This window comes from Sceloporus occidentalis, unplaced genomic scaffold (assembly GCF_023333645.1).
Source record: "Sceloporus occidentalis isolate IW3139 unplaced genomic scaffold, rSceOcc1.0.p SCAF_6, whole genome shotgun sequence".
In the NCBI taxonomy this organism is placed as follows: domain Eukaryota; kingdom Metazoa; phylum Chordata; class Lepidosauria; order Squamata; family Phrynosomatidae; genus Sceloporus; species Sceloporus occidentalis.
Window position 1 is genome coordinate 44603828 of NW_028316986.1, and position 22120 is coordinate 44625947.

General features: G+C 40.2%; 1 protein-coding gene across 5 annotated transcripts in view; it reads right to left on the reverse strand.

Annotated features, from left to right (window-relative positions):
• Nucleotides 1–481: 481 nt before the first annotated feature.
• LOC149310687 (lysocardiolipin acyltransferase 1) overlaps nt 482–22120 on the reverse strand; it is a 117663-nt gene continuing 96024 nt past the window's right edge. For 2 of the 5 annotated variants that reach the window (XM_089529538.1, XM_089529540.1), the window contains exon 7: nt 18120–18208. In XM_089529538.1, the coding sequence (XP_089385664.1) occupies nt 18205–18208 (4 nt within the window). In that variant the 3' untranslated portion in view covers nt 18120–18204. Of the gene's footprint in view, nt 1287–15872; nt 18209–22120 lie in introns of those variants that run through there. The other 3 variants (XM_089529537.1, XM_089529539.1, XM_089529536.1) reach the window with 3 other exon arrangements.

Sequence of the window (22120 nt, forward strand, 5' to 3'; positions counted from 1 at the left end):
TTGGCAAAGTAATTTATTTTATTAAAGTAACTTTATTATTAAAGCCCTCGTGTAGAGTGAAGGCTTGAAGTGCTCTTGTCATTATTTCTCAAGCCGGGAGCTCAAGGCCGTTTGCAGTGGTGAAGGAATATTTTCCTTCTTGGCCTGAATACCTTTGCAGACATCTCTTCAGATTCCTTCTCCCTGGCGTCCTGTTGACGTGGTTCAACTCTGTAGGTCGTTGTGGTGGACACAGCGTGTCTTTCCACACCCTAACAGATAGGACTAGTTCACAGTGGAATAGATTGCCTCAGAATGTGATGGACTCTCCTGCTTGGGAGGTCTTTCAACAAAGTTTGGATGACCATCTCTCAGTAGTGTGGTAGTTATATATTCCTGTATGCCAGGGGATTGGAGTAGATGGCCTTTGTGGTCCCTTCCAGCTCTATGATTTTAAGAATAACAGCAACAAAAATATCAGCAGTATCCTCAGGGTTTATTATTATTGTTCCATTCATTATTGTGACTTAAAGGCTACACTGTTAGTGTAATTACAATGGAATACATTTTCACCCATTAACTTGCAAGAAGGTGGTCTGAGCAAGGTCATCTGAAAAGACAGACTGAGTTTTTACAACACTGGAAGTTCATGTGCCACATCAATGATTAGAAGACCATTAAAATGTGCTCCCACATTAATGAGACTGTAATAACCACTCACTAGTGCATATAAATGGCTGTTGGTACGATGATTACTGTATTACTAATATTTCCTATATGTAATAGTTCAGTCTGAGCCCGGTCTCTCTCTCTGTAATTTGGTGCACCTCTCATCAGAATCTGTTCTAAGTGGAAAGCTCAATAGAGAAACTGTTTGGCTTGTGACTTGAGCATCAAGCTAAAGCAGCACGTCGGTTTCGAAATACAAAAATAGGATCTCCAGAAATAGATTCCAGAAATGGAAAATAGAATTGCATGCATTTTATTATTTCTTTCTCATCAGACAGAGCCCACCAGTTGTCACAGGGTCGGAGGAAAAGATGCCTCATTCCCAACTCTTTCAACCTGCTCTTTTCATTTTTGAAAAGAAACAGGAAGGTTGCTTTTGTTTGTTCCAAGTCTGACACCCAATAATGAATGAGATCTTTTCCTCCTATCCTCATTCTGCTGGAGTTTTGGTTTAAAAAAAAAACAGGCAGGACCAGCTGTGCATTCACTGGGAAAGGGGTTGCTTGCTGTGCCTCAGCTTCTGTCATGCTCACTTGATGATCGTAGTCGCTTAATTAGGAGATGTGAAGCTGCAGGAGCTGCAAGAAAGCGATAAAGGTGGATCTTTTGTATCTCAGTATATAAAAATAAAAAGCAATTTCATCAGGCATAGCAGAGAAGAAACAGTCTTTGCAATTTCATGCTGGGGAAGAATGAAGGCAGGGGTGAGGTGGATAGTGGGAAAAGAAGAGTGCAAGATAGGGAGGGAGAGCAGGAGCCACAGTGACGACTAACTTATCCATGGAGTGAAATGTCAATGCAAACAGCAAAAAATGTACTGAGAGGGCTCTGCCAAGAAAAGAAATATCTTCCCTCCAAATAAATTACACTGCACACAAAATAATAAGCCTGCCGAAGAGCTATTTTTTCCCTTCTCCCTTTGCTTTTCTGCAGTTGCTACGGTGAAATGTTTCCTATTTCCACTCCAGTCAAAAATAAAATCTCCACTGGTTTCATTTTGGCGCAGGATTAAATTCAACACATAATCACGAGTTGTTTAGCTTCAGTGCACAGTGGCTGCCACTGGGGAATGTAGACTTGCATAAGATGGTCAAGACCAGCTTGGCTATTCTCTTCATCATACATGCTGCTATCTTTTCAGACCAAATGATTCCCAGAATAAAAGAGTGGCTTTCAAGTGGCATGCTTATCACAGCCCAGCTTGTGTCCCATTGGCAGATATGGCTGCTGCTGGTTGAAAAAATCTCTCTCTATGAATGACTGATCTGTACATAATAGATGTTTCACACAACCAAGCTGTAGTTACCTCACAAGAATGCAAGCAAGTGGAATTTAACCTGGAAAGGGTAAAAATGGTCCACAGTTCCTATCAATGAATATGCTCAAGACTTTGAGAAACTATGAAACCAATGATGCAACAAAGAAAACTTTGACCTTCATGCATCATAATCGGTCATGTTAGTCCCTCAGAGTGACATTCCACCCCATTGCAAATCATGGTGGCAAAGGGGTGGAAATATCATCCTCCCTGTGCCTTGACTGGAAGCTGAATGGATCTCCTCTTGATCTAGCTGTTGATTCTTAAGGTGGCCTGGGGGATGGGCCGGGAGATGTCACTTATTTATGCAAAGGTAACTAAACAGACAATATAGAATACTGAAAGATGTTCCTCAGTTTTACTAACATGACATGTACAGTTTTGTTGTTGTCCTGGGGCCTTTCCTTGGAAAAACCACCAAGAAGAACCACTGGAAACACCTTGAAACCATTTTCCAATGCATCAGGAATGCTGAACTGACAATCAAGCATAATGAGGGCCAATTTGTGCCTCAGCTGAATGTCTTACATATTTGATATATGACAGTATAGTTAACCTGTAGTGTTTTGCAATTCATGTCTATTTTATTTATTTTTTCTTTTCTTGGTTACAGGATGAAATAACAACCAGTGTGGTTCCAGCTTCCAACTGTTGTCAGACCAACTGAAATTTTTTTGAGGGGAAGGTGATAAATTGGAGTCTTTCCCTTTATCATGGCTTTCTTTTGGGATTACAATCAGTTAAAATATGTAAAGAGGCTCTGCAGCAACAGAGGCAGAAAGTACCAGTGGAATCCCAGCAACTTCCCATTATGTTGCTAAAGTGGGAGGATTCAATTCACTTGGGGGTGGCGGCAAATTTATTAGATAGGAAAGGTAGTCTCAAGGGGTCCCATCCAGCTGTTTGGGAGCAGGTGGGAAACTCAGAGATCCCTCATAGTTATCCCACATTATTATTGTTGTTGTTATTGTTATTATTATTGATGAACCATGAGAAGCAGAAATGTTATGACTGTCAAAAGGCCAGCCACATACAATGGGCAGATTAGGGAAGGATACAAGTTTTCTCTGTAGGTTCAGGAAATCCAATAAACATGCATGCAGCTTTATACAAAAAGGCTTTACTGCTACACACATTTGTACAGTATCAGTGTATATCAGGCCTCTAGACTTATATATGTTGATTAAAAACTTGAATATACAGTGGGCCCTTGGTATCCACTGGGGTTTGGTTCCAGGATTCCCTGTGGATACCAACATTTGTGGATGCTCAAATCCCTTTGGATGATGATGATGATGATGATGATGATGATGATGATGATGATAAATTTATTTAAATTTCCTGCCTTTCCCTATGGATCGAGGTGGTATTACAGCCAGATAAAAAAAAAGAAACAGAGCATATAATAAAATAATGGTGTTCCTTACATAAGCAAGGCAAATGTTTTCTATTATCATTAAGTCTTTAATATTTTTTTAAAAGCTTCCTTGGAGTAGAGTCTTAATGCATCATAGACCAGGTCTATGAAAAGCTTATGTTACTACTTTTTTGCATAGTTAGTCTCAAATATGCTATTAGATCTCTTTACATATTGATATTCCAGACTTGTACAGACCAACAAGTGGCGTACCGGCGCCGGTATTAGGGTTAGGGAGTGTGCACCATGTACACGCTCCCTAACCCTAATATGTGCTGGCGGCATGATAATGGCGCCGCCCTGTGTACCACCATTATGTCGTCACACACGCGCCGCATCCAAATGGGGCAATGCATGTGTGACATCTTCGCGCCATCCCAGGCTGCTTACAGCAGCCTGGTTGCAGAGCAACAAGGAGCTCTGAAACTGAGCTCCTTCTGGGCACGTGCTTCGTTCCCACAGCCACCAAACGGTATCACAGTATGTCTTCCTTTGTTGATTAAAAACAAATAAATGCTGAAAGTCATCATCATATTCATCACTGGCCAATTCACTGCAACATCAAGATGTACCATTACCAGGCATAGAGAAAGCTGTCTCCTTCTGATGGACAGCTGACATTTCTCTGGATAAATAGGCTTCCTTTGTAGAGTTGCAACCCATTGGGAAATACACAAATATATAATCTTCTTAGTGTTATAGGTTCCCTTGTAACCCGGGCTGAAACTGCACTATAGAAATAATGCAGTTTGACACTGCTTTAACTGCCATGGCTCCATCCTATGGAATCTTGGGATCTGTAGCTTGTTGTGGTATCAGAGTTCTCTGACAGAGAAGGCTAAATATTTGACAAAAGAACAAATCTAAGAATGCCATAGTGTTGAGGCACAGCAGTTAAAGCAGTGTCAAACTGGATTATTTCTGCATAGCAGATGCAGCCATTTACAAACTGCTCTGTTAGGACTGGAATGAGCCAACTTCAGTACTGAAGATGCATCTGTGTTGTAGCTTGGTCCCTCTGCTCAGTTTTATTTTCTGTCCTTCAGTGCTGATCAACTACTTATTCTATATTTTCTGCTTGTTAGTCTAATGGGGGAGGGAGAGAGGGAAAGAAAAAGACATGGGCACACTGAGACAGTAAGCCAAAATTCTTCAGAATTCCAGAGACGTGCTCACTATTCACTTGTCATGTCTTAAAATGGCATTCTGGTTTGTCTCTCCTCAGACAAGCCAGAGAAATAAGCTATGATTCCTTGCTAGATTATGTCTGTGCTTGAAAATTAATAAATCAGAAGTCTCCTGGAATCCTAGCTTATTGCTTTTCTTCCTTTCTATTAGAACACAGGGGCAGCCAATAAACCTTAGTGTCAACACAACCCAAAGGTAAAGAGAACACTTTTTCATGAAGACATAATTAAAGTCTGCAAGTGATTGCAATAAAACATGATGGAGGCTACTAGCTTTGATGGCCTTAAAAGTGTGTTAGATAAATTTGCAGATGATTGGTCCAACAACGATGCACCATAAAAGTCAAATGGAACATCCAGCTTTAGAAGCACTATGCAACTAAATACCAGTAGTGAAAGAGCTTGTGAAATTTACAGAGGCCATGAATGCAGAAACTGGTATCAATGGTACAGTAGGATATTCTTGAATTGTTAGGTTATATGTGTGTGTATGTGCTTGGGGGAGACAGTTATTTAGGTTCTACATAAGGCAGGAAATGTGGAATTTGAAAAAAAAAAAAACATTTTAAGACCAAATGTGGCGCCCCCATCACGTGCTAGGGGTTGGCTGAGGACCTAGCATCCACACCGGCCTCACCCCTAGCACGTGACGGGAGCGTAAAAATGGTGGTGCTCTATACACACAGGCGCCGCCATGTTTACGTGCCGGACGCATAGTGTCCGCATGTCGTGCCCCGGATATGACACCGTGAGTGCACGAGTAGTGCCTCGCGGCGTCCCATCCAGGGCACAAGAAGAAGCGCCATTTTGGGGCTTCTTTTTGCTCCGCGAGGGAGCCGTGCGGTTTGGCTGCTGCGGCTCCCTCGCGGAGCAACCAGCAGCGGCGCGAGACTGCCCGTTTTGGGTGGTCTGTAACACGCCTACATGTCCAAGAATCCCCAAGACAGACCATAGCAAAGCATTTAACCTGAGGGCAGTGAACAACAACAGACTTGAAGGCACACAACAACAATCTGAGAGCTCTGGTGCCACAACAAACTACAAATCCCAGGATTCCATAGCATGGAATCATGGCAGTTCAAGTGATGTCAAACTGCATTATTTCTGCAGTGCAGATTACACCCTAGAAATGAAAAGCAACTTTGCAGTACTTTTTCCAAAAGTTCTCCAGCTTTTATTTTATTTTATTCATGTTATGTTATTTTTTGGAAGGTGGATGCAACCACAACCTATCCCACAATGCCATGGAATAATAGTATCCAGGCCGTCAACACAGTTGTTGTCATTGCTGCTTAAAAATACTAGCTGGGGGGAAAGAAGTAGGGGAAAAGAAACTGTAGCTGCTGTGGTACAGTCATGGCTAAGTGAGAGCTCCATCTCAAAGAAACAGAATATTTCCTCTCCCTGGGAAGAAAATGGGGAAATCGTTTCCCAAAGTTCTCTACTGACAAATAAGGGGAAGAATTTTGAAAGTCCATTTGGAAGTAGCTCTATATTTACATAGCTCTGCATTGAGGCTCTTTTCTTTCTTTTCTTTCTAGAGTCAATGTTGTACTTGATAGAAGGCCTTCTGAGTGACCTGGTATAACTTACCTACACATACATACACATTAGCTGAACCTTGGGACTCAAACCATGTTGAATTTTGTGAAGTGGCACTTAAAGCTGAAATGGCTGCAGAAATTACTGAGAGAGGAACATAGATGTGAAGTCAAAGGCTTTCACGGCCGGCATCCATAGTTTTTTTGTGGGTTTTTCAGGCTATGTGGCCAGGAAGAAACTCTTCTAGAACATGACCACATAGCTCGAAAATCCCACAAAAAATAGGAACATAGATTTTCAGTATATTATAGATTGACAGACACCCACCAGTTAGAAGTAAGTACTAACAGGAAAAAGCTTTCCCTCTCCTCTGCTTTTAAGTTTCTTCATTGGATTCCCTCCTTCATATCTTTTTAAGCATTTTCTTTCAAAATTGTTCTAGCTATATTTTGTTGAAATTATATTGTGTGTGCCTTTGACACCGTTGATCACTTTCTCCTAATTGACATATTCTCTGACCTTGGGTTCTCAGACTTTGTTCTTGACTGGTTTAGATCTTACTTGTCTGGCAGATCTTTTGCAGTAGTTCCAGGTGGTCAGACTTCTTCTCCTGTTCCCTTATCTTTTGGAGTTCCCCAGGGCTCTGTTCTGGGTCCCCTTCAGTTTTCTCTCTACACACTGTCCTTAGGTAAACTCATTAGCTCTTTTGGTTTTTCCTACCATCTGTATGCCGATGACACCCAGTTGTATCTTTCCGCCCCTGACCTTTCTCCAAGGCTTGAACAGCAAGTTTCGTCTTGCCTCACAGCTGTCTCGCAGTGGATGCGTCATTGGCGCTTGAAGCTCATCATGTCCAAGATGGAGCTTCTTGTCTTTCCTCCTAAGCCCACCCTTCAACACTCCTTTTCTGTCTCTGTGGACAACATTTCTATTCAACCAGTCCAGCAAGCCCGCAGTCTTGGTTTTATCTTTGACTCTTCTCTGTCGTGTATCCCTCAGCCAAGGCGTGTAGATTCTTTTTGTACAATATTGCCAAAATCCGACCATATCTCTCCGCCTCTACTGCCAAGATCCTGGTCCATGCCCTAGTGATCTCACGACTTGATTACTGTAACGTCCTCCTGGCTGGGCTTCCTCTTTCTCACCTCTGTCCTTTAATCTCTGTCCAGCATTCAGCTGCAGGCATTATCACTTCCACCCACCGCTCTGACCACATCTCTCTTGTGTTGGCATCCCTTCACTGGCTCCCCCTCCCTTTCCGCATTCAGTATAAGCGCCTGCTGTCGACATTTAAAGCCCTCCATGGACTGGCCCCTCCTTACTTATCAGACCTTCTTTCTCCTCACCTTCTCACTCGGGCCCTCCGTTCTGGTAGTCAAGGTCTGCTGTCTCAGCCCAGGATTTCCTCTGCCCCATCCCGGATTCGCCCCTTTTCACTTGCTGCCCCTCACTCCTGGAACCTTCTTCCCCCACAAGCAAGAGCCATCACTTCCTTAACCAGCTTCAAAATGGAGTTGAAAACCATCCTATTCAGAGAAGCTTTCCCAGGCATTGCATAATTGTCGCTTACTATTTGATGTTCTTTTGGTGCCTGTTTTTCAAACCATTTCCTGTATTGCTATGTACTGTATATGTATTATCCTACTTGAGAGTATGTATTTTCCCTGGAAGAAGATTAACCATCCATTATGAAGCCAAGCCCTCCCTCCAGTCCATCTGCCTTGGTCCAGGCCTCAGAGGTAGAGAGGAACTGCTGGACCTCTTACCCTTCCCCACCACCACTCCCTTCTCCTTCTGTGTCATGTCGTTTTAGATTGTAAACCCGAGGGCAGGGAACCGTCTAACTAAAAAGATTGTATGTACAGTGCTGTGTAAATTTACAGCGCTTCATAAATAAAGGTTAATAATAATAATAACAGAATATTATTTTCTGTGCAGAAATTGCTATTTCCTATGCAGAAAATGCTGGGGTTTGTGCAAAATTTGTGAAAATTTTGTGCAGACTTTGTCCCAGGCTATGAAAAGTCTGTTTAGTCTGGGATTCCACTTGTCAATTTTCCCCAACATTTGAGAAGTGCATTTCCCAATTATTTTTCTTTGAACTTCTTAAAATATTCTTCCCATCCTTTATTAAAATGTCCCCATTTGCCTGGGCATAAGCTCAATTTAAATTGATGATATGGACGGATTGGTTGTCGTTACTTGCTGGTTTAACCGTTTTTGTACCTCTTATTGCTCACTTTTATGCTATTATTATACTGTATGTGTTCTTACATTCTCATGTATACTACACCAGATTGCTCCCAGATGAAGGAGTGGTGTAGAAACCTTTAAAAGAATTATATGAAGGAGGCAGCTGTAATATTTAAACAGCAGGGAAAGAAACTTCTCTACTGACAATGTGAATTCACTTTAGCAATAAAACTTGGCTGTGTCCACTAACAAGTCAAAAGCTGAAGCAAATGGCAGATTTGCCCAATCTGCTTTGCTCCAGAAGCTCTTGGATGACAATTCTTATCAGTTCTACCCAGTACAGCCAATGGCAGGGGATGATAGGTACTTCAGTCCAACAACATCTGGAAGGACACTTTCCCAATCCCTGTTTTAAAGACATATTTTAGAAGATGCCAATGTGTGCTGATTTATTTTTACACACATTCCTTATCTTACTTGCTGTTAAAGACCAAATACATGTGTTTAAAAGGGTTGAAATAATATGTTGGGATTATAGGAAGGGTGAGTGGGCAGGGTTGTTCCAATGACATCATCAAAAAGTAGCCAATCAACACTCAAGCCAAGAGAAGTGACTTTGCAAAGCTCAATCCAGAAGAGGAACAGCTCTTTCAAACAGCCCTTGCTTTCTGAAAAATGTCACATCTGCCTTTGCTCTAACAAAGTAGAAGACTGTGGTTTTTAAAGAGCCAGGTTGCCTTACAAAGTCAATCCCATGACGGCCTGTCTGCTAAATATATGCTCATTTTTAGGCCATGAGCTTTGCTGATTCCACCTATGGCAACTAATGCATCTCCTGAACTGACCTTAGATGTACACGTTATGCAACCTTGATAAATATAGATGTGTTTTCATTTTATTTCTTACACAGACTGATGAGCATCCTCCCATTTGCTTTGGGCACAAATTTACAAACCATTTGCGCCACAAGTAAGACATTACACCTCACCTTGATGTGGTGGTTGTTGCTGAAAAGTATTTCACTATCTTTTAATGATGCCCTGTCACATTTACCTAATGAGTGACTCAGTAATTTCATTCTCCCTGGAAGTACTCCAGGTTCCAAGTAATCTTGCTGCTCTTGTGTATCACCGAGAGAGCTTACTCTGGAACCAGACCATGCATTCTGTAAGCTAATTGACTGAGTTTAAATGTAATGAAGAAACTCAGTTATTGTACGGCTACCTCACATGACATATGCCATCCAGGGGTGTAGTCATGGAGGGGCAATTGAGGGCATTGCCCCTAAAGTAAGAATACTGCCCCCCCAATGAAATATTCCTTCCATCTGCAAGTTTCTATCATTGTAGAGTGAGACAGTGATTGCTGAGAAGCATTCACATCTAGAACTTTGATCTTTGCTGTGTTCACATTCCCCTGGTAATTTTGCCTGCCCCTTTCCTTTGGATGCCTAAACTCTGTTTCTAAATGTTCAGCTGGAATGTTCTTTTTTTAAAATGATTGATGATGATGATATAAAATCAGGGATTGAAGGAAAATTTCACTACAGGCAAAAATTTTATCAGGGGGCACGATTCTTATTTGTGGCTGCAATGCCTTCTCCCTGCACCATTAGCAACACTCTTGACCCTGCATAAAGCTCTGCCAGTTGAACCTCCCTCTATAGCTAAGGTCTCTCTCCCTAGTTTGCTCATTTAAATCACAAGATTCTGCCTTCACTAATTGCTTATTGTTGTTATCGTGTGCCTTTGTTTCTGACCTATGGCAACCTTAAGGTGAAGCTATCATGGGGTTTTCTCGGCAAGATTTGTTCAAAGGTTTGCCATTGCTTTCCCCTGAGGCTGAGAGCATGTGACTTGCCCAAGGTCACACAGTGGATTTAATGGCTGAGCTGGGAATTGAACCCTGGTCTCCAGAGTCATAGTTCAACGCTCAAACCACTGTGCCACACTGGCTTGATGTTCTATTACAGGTTGAGTATCCCTTATCAAAAATGCTTGGGACAAGAAGTGTTCTGTATTTTGTAATTTGCCTACAACCCACTTCAGTTTAAAACAGCATAGTTTGGGGAGGGATTATGGGAATTGTAATTCAAAACATCTAGAGTGCCATAGTGATCCATTGTGCTAAAGGCAGTGCAAAGCATGTCATAAATAAACAAGAGCTCTACATCAATATTACTAGACTGAGGTGGAGAAGCTGACCAACCTGGGTAGGAATTGGTACCTTGGATCTGGATGAAATTGCTCTGCCTAGGAAATACCAAGTTCACAACTGCTTGGCAGCCTCTTGGAGTTGGTGTTACCTTGCTGGAAGCACAGAAGAGAGCTTTTAATCAGTGTAAGTTGTTAACACTGGCTGCAACTCTGTTTGGAAATGGCAGCCTCTATGACTTACATCATCATTATATCCAGACTAGACTGGCGAGGTGCATTCTACAAATGGCTGTCTATGGTTCAAGGGCTTCAGCTAGTACAGAACATAAGAATTTTAAGTAAGTGTTCAGACCATATTAAACCAATTTTTATTAGCCATTCACACTTTGTGCCTATTTGTTTCTAGGCTAATTCAAAGTTTAAAGTTAAAAGTTTGTCCTTTTACATTGATGTGTATTTTAACTGATGTGTTTTAACTTTTGTTTGTTAATTGTTGTTTCTCACCTCAATCCATGGGGAGAGGCAAGTAATAAATAAGCATCCATTAAGAAGCCAAGCCCTTCCTCCAGTCCATCTGCCTTGGTCCAGGCCTCGGAGGTGGAGAAGAACTGCTGGACCTGATCCCATTCCCCACCACCACTCCCTTCTCCTTTTGTGTCATGTCTTCTTAGATTGTAAGCCTGAGAGCAGGGAACCGTCTAACTAAAAGATTGTATGTACAGCACTGTGTAAATTTACAGCGCTATATAAATAAAGGATGATAATAATAATAATAATAATAATAATAATGTGGTACTACAGCTCATGATTTGAATTATTATTATTATTATTATTATTATTATTATTATTATTATTATTATTACAGTGCTAAATTATCTGGGAACAAGTGAACTGAAGAGCTGCCACCTCACTCAGACAAGCCTTCCTGTGCATTCAAATCAGGTATAGAAAAACTGATCATATGTCTATGAATCTGTAGAATCAGTAAAATTGGTAGGCATGGGACAGGACATTTTCAACAGTGGATCCATTCATTGAACTCCCTCCCATAAGGAGTACACTTGATGACCTTCCCATTTTCTATAAACTCTTAAGGCTTTTTAATTTAAGTCTAAATCAATCAATCATTGTTATCTTCTGTGTTCCAATTGGTTTTAAAGCAAGTGTTGGAATGTTTGCTTTCTTCTGTATTATTTTGAGACTGATGCATTTTTAAAAAAACATTTTACAAAAAATGAATTGCCCATACAAATTATCTTCAACTGGGCATCTAAACATTCAAATAAGGAATAAAAGAAACTCCCTTTTCTTACATTCTAAAGCAAAGGAGAAGGAAATTATATTAAAGAATCATCAGGAAGATGTAATTAAATTGCTGGATGCAATTTAAATAATTGTTTCCATTTAAATCATTTTAATGTCTTAACAAGTATGGGCAAATGTGACATGCAGTTAAAACATACTTAACTGAATCAAATCATGAACTGTAGTACCATATTTCCTTTATTATACTGATTGATATGATGTGTGTGCCCAAGGGCTCTTAGCTCTGGGAAAGCAGGGAGTAGTCCTCATCACTACTATGCTGTTTCCTAGAACATGCTCAACCTTTAACTCTACTACTGGTATACTGCCAATATAGCCTCTTTAGAATGAATCCACATAACTAAACGAGAGAACCCTAGGGAAGAATATGGTCAAAATCCTGTACCAATGTTACACACACATAACATATTCACAATCTTGTTTAGCAGCTACATAGGGACTGAAAAAGTCCCCCAATGTGTACTTATCAGGAAGCAGCTGCCACAATTGATGGGGTCCATTCCACTGTTGCTCAGGAAGCTGGCAGAGTGATCTGCAACATGAGGAGGAACTGCAACATGCAATTTGTTTGTTGCACAGGCAATCGATGGTGGAATGGAAATGATACCCCTCTGCTTCCTGACTGACAAGGGAATTGATCCACTTTGACTGCAGCAGTTGCTGTTTGGTAACTGAAGATTGGGGAATCAGCCCAAGATTTATCAGATAAGAAGTACATTTCTATACCACTTAAGCACTGCCTAAGCGGTTTACAATGTGTAGGCTAATTGCTCCCAACAAGGTGGTTACTCATTTTAGGCAGACTGAGTCGAACCTGGCCGCTGGCTGGTATTGAACTCACAACCTTGTGGTTTATGAGTGAGTGGCTGCAGTATAGGCCTTTAACCACTGCCCCACTGGGGCTCCTAGAAAGCATTGTAGTTATGGTGCTACATACTACTTAAGTTGATACAGGATTCCAGCCTGGATGTGCTGCATTGCCTAAGAGTGAAGTTACTTTTATTCCATTTTAAAAGGCTTAGGCTCAGGTCCATGCTATGAGGACTGAGGAAGTAGAAAGACACAACTACAGGAAACAGGGCTAGGTGATTACTCCAGATGACTCCACTCATGGTCTGTCACTTTATTCCTTTCCAGTATTAATCTACAGTTTTAAAAAATGCATACAAACCAGCATTTCAGACTGTACTGATAAATAGAAAGGTAATTTTCAAAGCGGTCATATTGGCAGCATTCTGTGACTACTGAGCATGCTCCAGACTTGAAGGAAGGCTCTTCCATAAGTGAGTGCATCCTAGACTTTAGGAGAGCAGATTTTGTTAGAGAAATACTGGAGGTGATCCCATGGTCAGGAACACTAAAAGAGAAGGGAGTTCAGGATGGATGGGAGTTTCTGAAAGGAGAGATACTGAAGGCACAATTCCAAACAGTTCCAGTGAGAAAGAAAAATGGGAGGTGTCTCAAGAAACCAGGATGGATGACTAAGGAACTTTCAACTGAGCTAAGATTAAAAAGGGACATGTACAAGAAATGGAAAAATGGGGAAATCACCAAAGAGGAATTCAAACAAATAGCAAGCACATGTAGGGGTAAAGTCAGAAAAGCTAAAGCACAGAATGAACTCAGGCTTGCTAGAGAGGTTAAGAACAATAAAAAGGGCTTTTTTGGATATGTCTGCAGCAAAAGGAAGAAGGAAATGGTAGGGCCACTGCGTCGAGAGGATGGCAAAATGTTAACAGGGGACAGCGAAAAGGCAGAATTACTCAACACCTTCTTTGTCTCAGTCTTCTCAAAAAAGGAAAAGGGTGCTCAACCTGAGGATAATGGAGCAGAGGACAGAACAGGGGAATTTCAGTACAGAATAAGTAAGGAGATAGTAGAGGAATATCTTGTTAATCTAAATGAATATAAATCTCCAGGACCAGATGAACTACATCCAAGGGTATTAAAAGAACTGGCAGGAGTAATATCGGAGCCATTGGCAATGATCTTTGAGAACTCCTGGAGAACAGGAGAAGTCCCAGCAGACGGGAGGAGGGCAAACGTTGTCCCCATCTTCAAAAAGGGGAAAAAAGAGTATCCAAACAATTATCGTCCAGTTAGTCTGACATCCATACCAGGAAAGATTCTAGAGCAGATCATTAAAAAGAGAGTCTGTGAACATCTAGAAGGCAATGCCATAATCACAAAAAGTCAACACGGGTTTCAGAGAAAGAAGTCATGCCAGACAAATCTAATCTCTTTCTTTGATAAAATTACTAGCTTGGTAGATGAAGGAAATGCTGTAGATATCGTATATCTTGATTTCAATAAGGCTTTTGACAAAGATTCCCATGACATTCTTGTTAACAAGCTTATAAAATGTGGGATAGACAAGGCAACTGTTACATGGATTTGTAATTGGTTGACTGACCGAATGCAAAGGGTGCTCAACAATGGCTCCTTTTCATCCTGGAGAGAAGTGACCAGTAGGGTCCCACAGGGTTCTGTCCTGGGCCCAGTGCTATTCAACAACTTTATCAACGACTTGGAGGACAGAATTGGGAGCATACTTATCAAATTTGCAGATGACACCAAATTAAGAGGAGTAGCTAACACTCCAGAGGACAGGATCAACATTCAAGATGACCTGAATAAACTAGAAAATTGGGCCACAGCTAACAAAATGAACCTCAACAGGGAGAAATGCAAGGTACTGCACTTAGGGCGGAAAAATAAAATGCACAGATATAGGATGGGAGACACATGGCTGAACGAGACTATGTGTGAAAGGGATCTGGGAGTCCAAGTAGACCGCAAGCTGAACATGAGTGAACAGTGTGATGCGGCAGCTAAAAAGGCCAATGCAATTTTAGGCTGCATTAGTAAGAGTATCGTATCTAGATCAAGGGAAGTAATAGTGCCACTTTATTCTGCTTTGGTCAGGCCCCACCTGGAATATTGTGTCCAGTTCTGGGCGCCACAATTCAAAAAGGATGTTGAAAAACTGGAACGTGTCCAAAGGAGGGCAAGTAAAATGGTGAAAGGTCTAGAAACCATGTCCTATGACGAACGACTTAAGGAGCTGGGGATGTTTAGCCTGGAGAAGAGAAGGTTAAGAGGTGATATGATAGCCCTGTTTAAATACTTGAAGGGATGCCATACTGAGGAGGGAGCTGACTTGTTTTCACTTGCTCCAGAGACTAGGACCCGGAGCAATGGATGCAAGCTACAAGAAAAGAGATTCCACCTCAACATTAGGAAGAACTTCCTGACAGTAAGGGCTGTCCGACAGTGGAACAAACTCCCTCGGAGTGTAGTGGAGTCTCCTTCCTTGGAGGTCTTTAAACAGAGGCTAGATGGCCATCTGTCGGAGATGATTTGATTTGGATTCCTGCATGGCAGGGAGTTGGACTGGATGGCCCTTGCGGTCTCTTCCAACTCTATGATTCTATGAGTGCTTTTGGCAGACCTCTCTGGCGCACCTGAGATCACCAGGGCAGTTCTTCCCAATGAATGCTGGACAGAGTGATGCTACATTGAGAACTTGCTAGAAATTTAAATGGTCTTGTTTTCTAGACCTAGATACATTTTAAAGTGGAGAGGCTGGGCAGGCATCAATGTTGGACTACTGGGTTTCAGTGGTACCTGAGGCTATTTCGCCATACCTGATGGTATTGCTGATGGTCACTGAAGACATCTAGCAACTTACTGGTTGCCTTGTTCTGAGCTGAACCTTTAAATTATTTTGGCCATGATGAAGCATCCTAATCATTTTTTTAAAAAAAATGTTTGGTTTCAATAAATCAGCATGAGATCATGTCTCGCTTTTGCGTGCTTTTATTATTCAGCTATAATATAAAAAATCTTTGATCCTTTGGGGCTGGAAACCCTAAAAACAAATCAATTGCTGAGCAAAATGCTATATGACTGAAGTAATATACTGATCGTATCAACAAGGACAATTTTCACCATCAATATGCAAAGCGATCCGTCAACTTCACCATCCGTGGTAAACACACGAATCCAATAAAAGAATATCAACATGCATTCTAAACTTTTTTATTGTTGTAGAGTATGTTGTTTGTTCATGGCTAAAACTTTCTAGCATTTTGGTACAATGAGAAGACTAAGGCTATTCTGGAGATATTTTGTAACCCATTGTATCAACACAATTTATTTATCAAATGAAGCTATAAAAACAGTGCAGAAGCAGCAGAGGTTGAACAAAGACATGGAACTTCAACACAGAATACTTCACAACCTTGTGTATGGCTCTGGTATTACTAATATTCTGTGGAGGGATGAGAAATGCCTTGGCCTATTCTGGCAGCTCCAAAGAGTTGGTGACAAACAACTGTCTTAAGAGTTGAACCTACCCAAGAAAAAGTGCTGAACCACATATGGTGACAAATGATTAAACAAGGAAATTCAAATTCACTCTACAGAGTAGGAAACTATTAAGATATTTTTGTTAGAAAATTATGGGCCTATTTTAGCCAGTGATTGAAAGTGGTTTCTTCTTCCCAGAAAGCTCTCAGCATCTAGGGGAGGAGAGAGGATACACTTTTCATAGTACCACTGAAGTTTGTTTCAATAACAGTTTAACGTTCTGTAGAGTATAGAGGAGGTGAAACATTCAGTTGTTTATCTGAATGCCTTTCTGTTTTCCAACTCTGGCTTTATTAGGGGACTATCACTTCACACTTGCTGCTTGGGGAGGAGGTGAGGGGTAGTCAATCTACTGACATCACTTAAATGTGCAGTGAGCATAGTTGTATGCTACTCGGGATGTGAAAACTTTCCCTAAAATTAAAACAGAGCATCAAAGCCAAAATCTTACAAATCTACCACATTATACAGCCAAAATATTAACATTATTTCCACAGATGATTTTCGGGGGGGGGGGGGAATAATCTACACTCAAGTTAAGATTCATTTTATTCAGGCTAGAATTGTTGCTTTTATGGTCAATTTTACATCAGATATACCTCCCTATCTTTTGAATAGTTTTCAAGAAGTTTATGGTGCCAGTCAAATTCAGATGTTGAAAAGGCCATAGATATGACCAAGACTTAGATATAGCTAGTTTAAATGAGGTGAATGTTGAGGAGGGTTTAATGTTTGTGAAACAACAGTGACTAACTCAACCATGCATACAGATCAGTCTTTTGTCATCACACTTATTCAGATATATGCTTTAACAATTTCCAGTGAAAGTTATTTCAAAATACGATTACAGTATACAGGTTGTAAGAATTCAACTGAGACGGAATAGGCATGTCAAAAGGAAATACAAAAGACTGAATCCAAATTAAGGTCCTGAGTTTTGTTTTCTCATTCTGTAGGTCACATAATTTACTGAATAAAAAATAATTCTATCATGTATTATTTCTCTATTAGGGAATTAGAGTTAGCCAAAATATTAGTCCTGTAAAGTACTGGGACTTTCACATTTCACCCTTTATTTATGACAAGGGTGTGTTGGAATCACTACTTTAGCTCTACAAATCTGCCCAGCTAATTAGAACTACATGTTTACAAAGTTCAATGGATATATATTTTGATTGGTCAGCAAAATGTTTTGCATTAATTTGAAGCAGTTTAGGTAACAGCAGCAATAAAGCAGATGGTAGCTGCCAGCAAGAGAAACAATGACAATACATTCGAATATTAAAAATTCACACAGCTTACCATGTTTTTGTCCTTTCACAATAAAAGTGCACAGTGTATTAGCCAATGACAGCATTAGGAAAGATCAATGACTCTCATGCAAAAACTCCCACTCTGAAAACCCATTTTTTTCTCCAATTTCTCATTTTCACAGGCCACATCCAAAAGCGTGCACAAAGTTAATGCCATCCCACAATATTTATCAAATGAATTTAGTTTTTTGAGTTTTGTAAAAAAAAATTACAAAAAAATCGGTGGCATGCAAGTTCTATCAATTCAAGCCCACCAAACAATTTTTGTTGCACAACAAAAATGACAATCACAGAAACAAAATACCACCGTACAAAGCTGTATAAGTATAGCAACACAAATGCAGCCAGTGTGAAAAATGTCCAGTACAAGAGTGAAATGCACTTAACAACCATGACCCTGAGCTCAGATTTACAGGGTGGAATTTTGCTTCTCCCTGTTGCATCAAAGTACTTTTTGCCTTCATAGAACAAACGGAGCCTTTTTTCCTTTTCTTCCCAACGCTTTTGACACCAAACTTGCAGTTGTTCCCGAGATGCTGGAAGAGCCTGTACTGGGTATCTCTGGACATGAAAATGAATTTCCTTTGGGAAGTTACCATATAGAAGATGCTTCTCGGTCTGTGGAATGTTTTGAGGATATGCCACTGTTATGTCATGGATAGCATCAAGGTTATTACCTAGGGAAAAATAGATAAGACTATGAATACAGCCAATATCAGTATTTGTGAAACTGAAACACTGATTCAGTACTGTGAATAAAGGTGGGAATCATGCAGCCCTCTAGATGTTGTTGGACTGTATCTCCCAGAAAATCTCAGCAGCATAGCTAGTGCTGAAGAATGCTGGGAGCTATAGTCCAACAACATCTGGAGAGCCACATGATTTCTACGCCTTCTTTAAATCATGGAAACAATGATCACATAAAAATTCATATGACCCATTAGGAAATGTTACTGTCCCTTTTGCTACATCCAGGAAATTAAGCCACAACTTTTAACAATGTTTTGCCATTTATTTTCTCCATCAATGATTTTTGAAAATTACACCTTTTAATTTCAAAGTTTCAGTCAATGTTCTACACACTGAATGGACATTCTTTTCCATACCTAAAGATCATGTGGGAAACTGAGGCTAGGAGGCTAATGGCTTGCATATAGGTACTTAGTGTACAATGAAGTTGAGATTTGGCCTAGAGACACAGATGATTCACAGAAGGTACCTGTTGGATGATATTAAAGGTAATTTAATTGGATCTCCCATATCAACCAATCAAATGTTTCTGGAAAGCCCACCGCCAGGCCATGGTGAGAATAATGCTCCCCAGCAATTGCAATTGAGCATGTTGCCTATCAATTTGGGGATGTGGGAGTACTTCTGTAGCCCAGAGCTAACAAAGGATGTGAAACCCTGGTGTGAAAGGATTTTCTATCTCTGCCACAGGCATCACATCCTATTCTCTTTGCTGGAAATATTAACGCTACCAATGGCTATTTCTTAGTATTTTATCATTTTATGCCAAAGACTGTCCAAAGACCAATTATCTGTCCGCAGAACAAAAGGAGAGATGATGGAAAATGGTAAGAGGACTGGGAGTGATGAGTGGGGTACAGCTTTGTTCCTTTGGGAGCTAGTCCGAAACCAAATACAAACAAGAATTGTACAAAAAAAAAAAAAAAAAAAATTAATTAAAAATGCTTTTTGACAGGCCAGTTGGCAGTTCTAACTGAAACTACAAAAAGATGATGCTCAAGTAATCTGTGGATGCTCTATGTTTTGCTGTTTTTTTTTAATCTAGAAGCAGTGCATAGTATAATTTGATGTGCTGCGCATGTGCACAAACTAAAGTATTAACAGGATGCACTACTTTCTTGTTCAACAATTTATCAGATTACATTTTTTTAGATTTCATAAAGTCAGCTTGTCTATTCCAATGTAGGTGCTGAACTCACTGGATATGACATTTAAGTAAAGCCGTGCCAGCATATTAATTTATTTGTATTTCTTTTTTAAAAAAATAATCATTTGCTATCCAGGGAGAGTGGGTTGCGTCAGAGATTCAACACAAAGGTAGTTTAGCTATCTGGCATTTGAGGTCTAAGTGAGTCAGGACTGTTCTGTTATTAATGTACCCAAGCTGGAAATAAGCACCGTGCTGCATTATGGGGTGTAAAATTTCAACCTTTTGTTTCTCGTTGTTTTTGAAAGTTCTGTGGACTTATTTTTTTTACCCAGACTTTTTTTTAAAATACTGGTGCTGCTGTTGCTATGTCATAATAACAATGCTGTACTATATAGTGGTCATATGTCTTGGAATACTGGTGGGTGTACTTTTAGTTACAACCCTCCCATGTAGTCTTAGAATTAGGCTCTTCTTCTTATCTTCTAATTGTGCTAGAGGTCACAACTGCAGTTTAGCTGTACCCTTCTTGTATACAAATTCCCACTACAATCCATAACATCAGTTCTGTCATTCTTCTCCTGCCTGATCTAATCCAGACAGTGAGCCTGTTAAGAACAAAAAGCCAGCTGTTTGTGTCTTCATTCTACTGCCTGCCACACGTTTGATGCTATATATAAAATAGTCCTAACAGAAATTAATAAGTATCTTGATGGCTTCTGCAGGTCCCATGCTGGATCTCTTTCACCCTGTACTTAACATTAACAGCTCATAGGTTTTATTGTGCATATTATGTTTGGTGGGGAAGGAGTTGGAAGTGTCCTCTTCCAAATTGCTACATCACCTTGGTTACTTGAAAGAAAGAGTTTCACAAATTATAACTTATTGATAGCCTGAGCAAGCATGGTGGTGCAGTAGAACTGCTAAATTAGGACTCTGGGAGATGGGGGTCGAATCCCTACTAGGCCATACAAGTGTACTGGTTTTCCTTAGGCAACTCACATTCTCTCAGATGCTTTGGGCATGTAGAATAAATGAGATTTATTTGTTTGTTTGTTTGTTTAATTTCTATCCCGCCTTTCTCCCCGAAGGGACCCAAGGCGGTTCATTACAATTCTAAAAACATATTGTAAGAAAACAATTAACCAGTCTTCATGTGTACGGATGGAACATCTTTTTATCATTTTTTTAACCATTTCCTTAATATTACATTCTGCTTTAATAAGCACTCCATAACAGATGGATACTTTGACAGTTGACTGTTAAATGTTATGCTAAAGAAACACTTTTATAATATTTTTACAACTCTTCTAAATTCCCCTGCTAACTGACATATGGCAATGAGCTTTATTTTATTCTAGATTTCTTGCTGATATTTGTACCTGTTTGTAAAAGGTCATTTTGAGTGTATTGTTTATATGGATGTTTGGTCATCATTATTGTATTTTATCTTGTACTGGCTGTATGCCGTAAGAATAAATGGTTGATTGATTGATTTATTGATTAAAACATCAGCTAAAAACGATATAAAATTACAAACATTAAAACCACAATAAAATCACAATACCCATCCTATATAAAACCCATCCCATGACTAGACATTAAAAGCCTGCCCAAACAAAGCCGTTTTTACCTGCCAACAAAAGCCAAGCAAGGAGGATGCCAGCCTTGCTTCTTGTAGAAGGGCATTCCAGAGGGCAGAAGCAGCCACAGAAAAGGCTCACTGTCGTGTCCTCACCGGACAAGCCTGTGATGGTGCAGGGACCAACAGAAAGCCTTCCCCAGAAGATCTTAGCACTCAAGCAGGTTTGTATGGGGAAATACAGTCTCTCAAATAATCTGAGCCTAAACCATGCAGGACTTTATAAGACATAACCAGCACTTTGAATTGTTCCCGGAAACAAGCCAGTAGCCAGTGAAGCTGTTTCAGTAAAAGAGTTATGTGGTCTCTATAACTGGCCCCAGTCAGCATTCTGGCAGCAGTGTTTTGCACATGCTGGAGTTTCCGAACAGTTTCCAAAGGCAATCCATAACATCAGTTCTGTCATTGTTCTTGGTGTTTTGTTTTGCTTTCTGAAAATCCCCCATTACTCTGAGAAAACAGCCTCCGCTCTCTTTCAGCTTACAGAATCCTTAAATGGATCTGTGAGCATGGGACCCAACAAGCTATAGCCCCTAGTTTTCAGACATGGAGATCAACGTGGGAGCATTTTCAAAATCACCAGATTCCCTAAAGTCACCAGTCCCTCATGAACCAATTTTAATGCACTATTGAAGTTGCACTTTTGAAACAGACTGAGATCCATAAAATGCAGGCAAACTGCCTCCATATGCTTATGATAACAACTGAAAGGACATGTGCTTTACTTGGAATCTCTAACCAACATAAACAGATTTTTAAAGCAGAATAACTCTTTACTTGTGAAGTAGAAAAATAAAAATGAGCAACAGCAGTCATAACAATAAAATAATTAACAACAACAACAAATTTCTATTGCTGCTTTTTCCCAGTTGACTCAAAGCAAGAAAATCTCAGATAAATGGCTTTTTAGAAACTAGAATTCATGCAATAGCATGCATTGAGAGGGGAAGCTACATATTCACAACCCAGTAGCTCTCAAGCAGAAGCTAGCAATGTGCAACTCTCAAGAAATAGTCTGCAACTATAATTAAAATACAGCCTTAAAAACAT